Source organism: Atta colombica, unplaced genomic scaffold, assembly GCF_001594045.1.
Source record: "Atta colombica isolate Treedump-2 unplaced genomic scaffold, Acol1.0 scaffold341, whole genome shotgun sequence".
NCBI classification, from domain to species: Eukaryota; Metazoa; Arthropoda; class Insecta; order Hymenoptera; family Formicidae; genus Atta; species Atta colombica.
In genome coordinates, this window is record NW_017259450.1 from 1,567 (window position 1) to 5,616 (window position 4,050).

General features: G+C 30.8%; 1 protein-coding gene across 1 annotated transcript; it reads left to right on the top strand.

The window, feature by feature from the left end:
- The first annotated feature begins 407 nt into the window (after window positions 1–407).
- LOC108690645 lies at window positions 408–3,685 on the top strand. The gene is made up of 4 exons (XM_018198037.1): window positions 408–612; window positions 942–1,295; window positions 2,259–2,670; window positions 3,289–3,685. Exons 1-4 carry the CDS (start codon window positions 408–410, stop codon window positions 3,683–3,685), a joined length of 1,368 nt encoding a protein of 455 aa, XP_018053526.1.
- Window positions 3,686–4,050: the final 365 nt, after the last annotated feature.

Here is a 4,050-nt window from a genome sequence, read left to right on the forward strand (position 1 = left end):
ATGAAGAGAAAAAAATTAAATAAATTACTAATAATGAGAGAATTGTGCTCAAATTTTACATAGATTTTCAGACGTAATAATGGAAAAATCGATAAAATTTTTGTTAAATTCCTAATACTTAAAAAATAGATAATAAATAAATTTGTCACAAATTAATCCTTATAACTTTGGATTACTTCAATGAATCGACTCAGAATTTTGTCACAAGTCTCCAAACATATGTAATTTATTAAAATTTTCATCAAATTTTTAATATTTTATATAGTTACTTTTCTGCGAAAATAGAACAACGAAAGAGCATCATTCAGTTTTTATCTCAAGTCGATGCCAACTATGCGATCGCATGTTTTTACAACGCGAATTCATCGGAAAGTGAAAGCAAAAGAGAAATATATCATTATTAAATAATGGCGTCGTCAAAGGGAAAAATGAAAGATCGATCCGGGCAGAAGAAGCGGGCAACAAGACGAATATTACATTCTGATACTCGTTCCCGAATTAAATCGGTACGCTGTAAACATGCCAATCCTCTATATCAACGGCAACTGTACGATTCCATCAATATACCTCAATTAGTCTATCAACTTCTTAGCATCGACAAACACAATCATGGTATTACGATTGAAATATAATTATATGATTATATATTTACATCGATAAACGGTAATAATTAAGATATAAAATTAAAGTATTTTAATCTATATCCTTAAGTATCGTATATACAACTCGAATTTTTTAACCTAAAAAAAATTAACCAATTTTATTATCTTAAATAAATGACCAAAAAAAATTATATTTTATTCCAATTTTATGTTCCATACATATAATTATATATAATTGATATTTAATAAAACAACAAGTATCATCAGTTATATAGAAATAATCAAATCTTACCTTAATTTGTAATCTAACAAGTTATCTTTATATGTTTATTGGCAAAGACGCAAGACGTTTTCCATCTTCGAAACGCTTCGAAACACACTGTCGAAAAACGCAGAACTCTCGTGAACGGCAAAGACTGTCATACGAAGCGGTCGATCACTGCAATGGTTCGGAATCTGTACAAATGCCAGAGTACACAATAGAATCCAGGCCTACATCTACCGATAATCTCACGGAAGCAACGGATGCTACAAATAGCTCAGCACCATCGAGTTCCGTGATTAGCAGCGTGTCAAATGTCTCAATGGAACGGAACGCACTGGCGAACTCACTCAACAGCGCTAAAGCACTTTTTAGGAAGAGATCTTTAATACAGCTCATTAACAATTACATCAAAGCTGGTGTTGAAGAAGGTGCATTTTTCCATTAGAATTTTCAGTTTATGTACATAGTAGTAAAATGTACATAATAGTAAAAATAAATATTCAATATACTTGATTGCAGCAAAATTTGAAATTCTTTCTTTCTCATAGTAGTTGAACATAAAGAAATTGCTGCAATGATATACTATAATTGGATTTTATATTAAACAATTGCGTACCTAAACTTCCATTGAGGATTAATTCTTTTCAGCCCATTTAAAACAAGCCGAATGATTTAGAAAAATTTTATACAATTTTTTTCGTAAAAAATTTTATATGTATAATATCTATATACATACGTACATATTCATACATATATGTACATACATATATGTACATTCCGTAAGCGAATCAAAGTACACGGTAAGAAAGTTATCAAAAAATTAAGTAAAAAAAGTTATTTGTAAATTTTAATTTTTAAGCAGAGTTTGTTGAAATAATAACGGCTTGTTCAATATTCAAATATGGCCAATTATATATAAATTTTAGATAGACTACATTTAAACGCTCAAGTTTATCATGTGTAATAATACTATCGCATGTGCAATTCATCGAATAGATGGCAATCTAAATTTGTAATTGGCTATATTTAAATCCTTATATCTCAAAAACTTTCTTACTGTAGTATTTTAATTTGCGAATTTCGAAATATCTCGTATATGAATATATAAATAATTTTTGTTTTTCTAACAATTTATCTTTATGTGATAAACTGACAATTATGACATTTTTTTGCGAGACCAGCTAGAAGTAGGTGTAATGATAATTTCTAGATCGAACAGATGCATCGGATGAGTACGTTTCAAGTAGAAACTGGCTCGTTCGGTATGCCTATGCATACGTATCGCGTCAACTGTCATTACACGCTGTTGTAGAGCTAAGAGCGCTTTTGGCGAGGTCAAATTTTATGAGTGATATGACGAGGGCGGACAATCAACAACATCCATATTGCAGGAAAGCGACAGGCCAAAAAGTACATCTGCAAAGCATTATCTTTTGGCGTGAGATCGGGTTATTTGATCCCGACCGATCGACAAGGTAATATGCTCCGTGTGTGTCCAACTCTGGACACACAATCTTGGAATTGGAGACGAGCCGACGTCGAATCTCGACAAAGACGACGCATTGCGCGACGAGAAAAGACGAGTTTGACAACCATCGCCGAACGGAAAGCAATGCGTCGCGGAATTCCGCGAGATAAATTTCTTTACAGTAATATGGACAACAAGACGGCTTCAAAAAGAAAAACACGACCTGCTCAAAATCCTGCCAAAAGTTTAAATACGCAGGAGAGCAGCCCACGAAAATCGCTTTGTAAATCGTTACACGAGAAAAGTAACCCGAAAGCTTTTACAAGAAAGAACAGGTTTTCATTTCATTTAAAAAGAGATACTTATTATAATTCCTTTTTATATTATAATTGTTTTATAAGTTTTATGATTTAAAGCAAGTCTCATAAATCTTTCACTATCTGTCCTAGGCTTTCACAACCGTTTAATATGAAAGTAATACGCACTGCCTCAGCATTAAAATTTTATACAAAACACACTTTTATATTTTAATATTTTATAATTTAATCTTATATTTTCTCTCACAAAGTTGGGAATCGTAAAATTAGATAGCTACCTATTATACATGAATCCGTTTCTAAAAACTCACTTCACTTTTTTCTTATGTCTCTTTCGCTTTATATATTCAAGAATTTAACGAGCTTATGGAAATGCATTTAATGGACTTTAATATGATACAGACACTTAAATTTTAAGTTTTAATACACTTAAATGCATTATGAATGTCTTAGATTTAAACAAGGAAAGTAAGAAGATAAAAAAAGAGTAGTATTAAACTATTTTATTCTCATACTTATTATATTTATGGATAACATAATAGTGTTTATAATATTGCTTTACCAGTGTATATTTTGCCAGTGTATATTCGTTTTTCAAAAAGAAAAATCAATTTATTTGCACCATGTTCGTTTTAGCAAAATTAACAATGTGACAATCAACAATAAGCAAGGACAACACCAAAAAAAAAATGACGAAAACATCAAGAAGTCAATGAAAAAACGTCGTATGTTTTTTTCTGCTAAATATGCTCAGAATGATCGTGAGCCAGTTGAAGAAAGTTATAAGGACGTTAACGAAAAAAATCGCAATCGATACGAAAGCAATGAAGATAATTATAAAATTGAGGAACAAAAGTCGACGTCGAGTCAAGAAGACGAATTGAGAATGGAGAAACGAAAAACCGAGGCAAATATCAATAATAACAGGATAGATTACGACAGAATAGAAAGCAGAAATTCCATTGATGAAGACAATGATAAAAGATCTGAAAAAGAAAGTGTCGATCATAACATGAGCGACAAAACGATTTAAAAAATGGAATTTTAAAGAATTGAATGTCAATCTTGACTTTTCTTGATCAAAAAACGAGAATTTTTTTTCTTTTGTACTCTTTTGTATTCTTTTTTACTCTTTTGTTTTTTTACCATTTGTAAAATATATTTATTACATACATTTTTTAGATTAATTTGGAATTATATTTTTGTATCAAGTATGTGTATGTATATATCTACCATTCTTTTCGATATTTTCTTTTATATAAGAATAAATCTTATTCTATGAATATCTCAACGTTTTACCAAGAGGTGACTATTTCACTCTTATATGTGAATTTTACTCACACACACACACACACACACACACACACACGCGCGCGCGCGCGCGCAATTGTAAATATA

Excerpts from the sequence above, each read along its gene's own strand:
- LOC108690645 (XM_018198037.1), top strand. The coding sequence starts at position 408 with ATGGCGTCGTCAAAGGGAAAAATGAAAGATCGATCCGGGCAGAAGAAG. Across the intron at positions 613-941 it reads CATCGACAAACACAATCATG|ACGCAAGACGTTTTCCATCT; the intron begins GTATTACGATTG and ends TTATTGGCAAAG. Across the intron at positions 2,671-3,288 it reads GCTTTTACAAGAAAGAACAG|CAAAATTAACAATGTGACAA; the intron begins GTTTTCATTTCA and ends TGTTCGTTTTAG.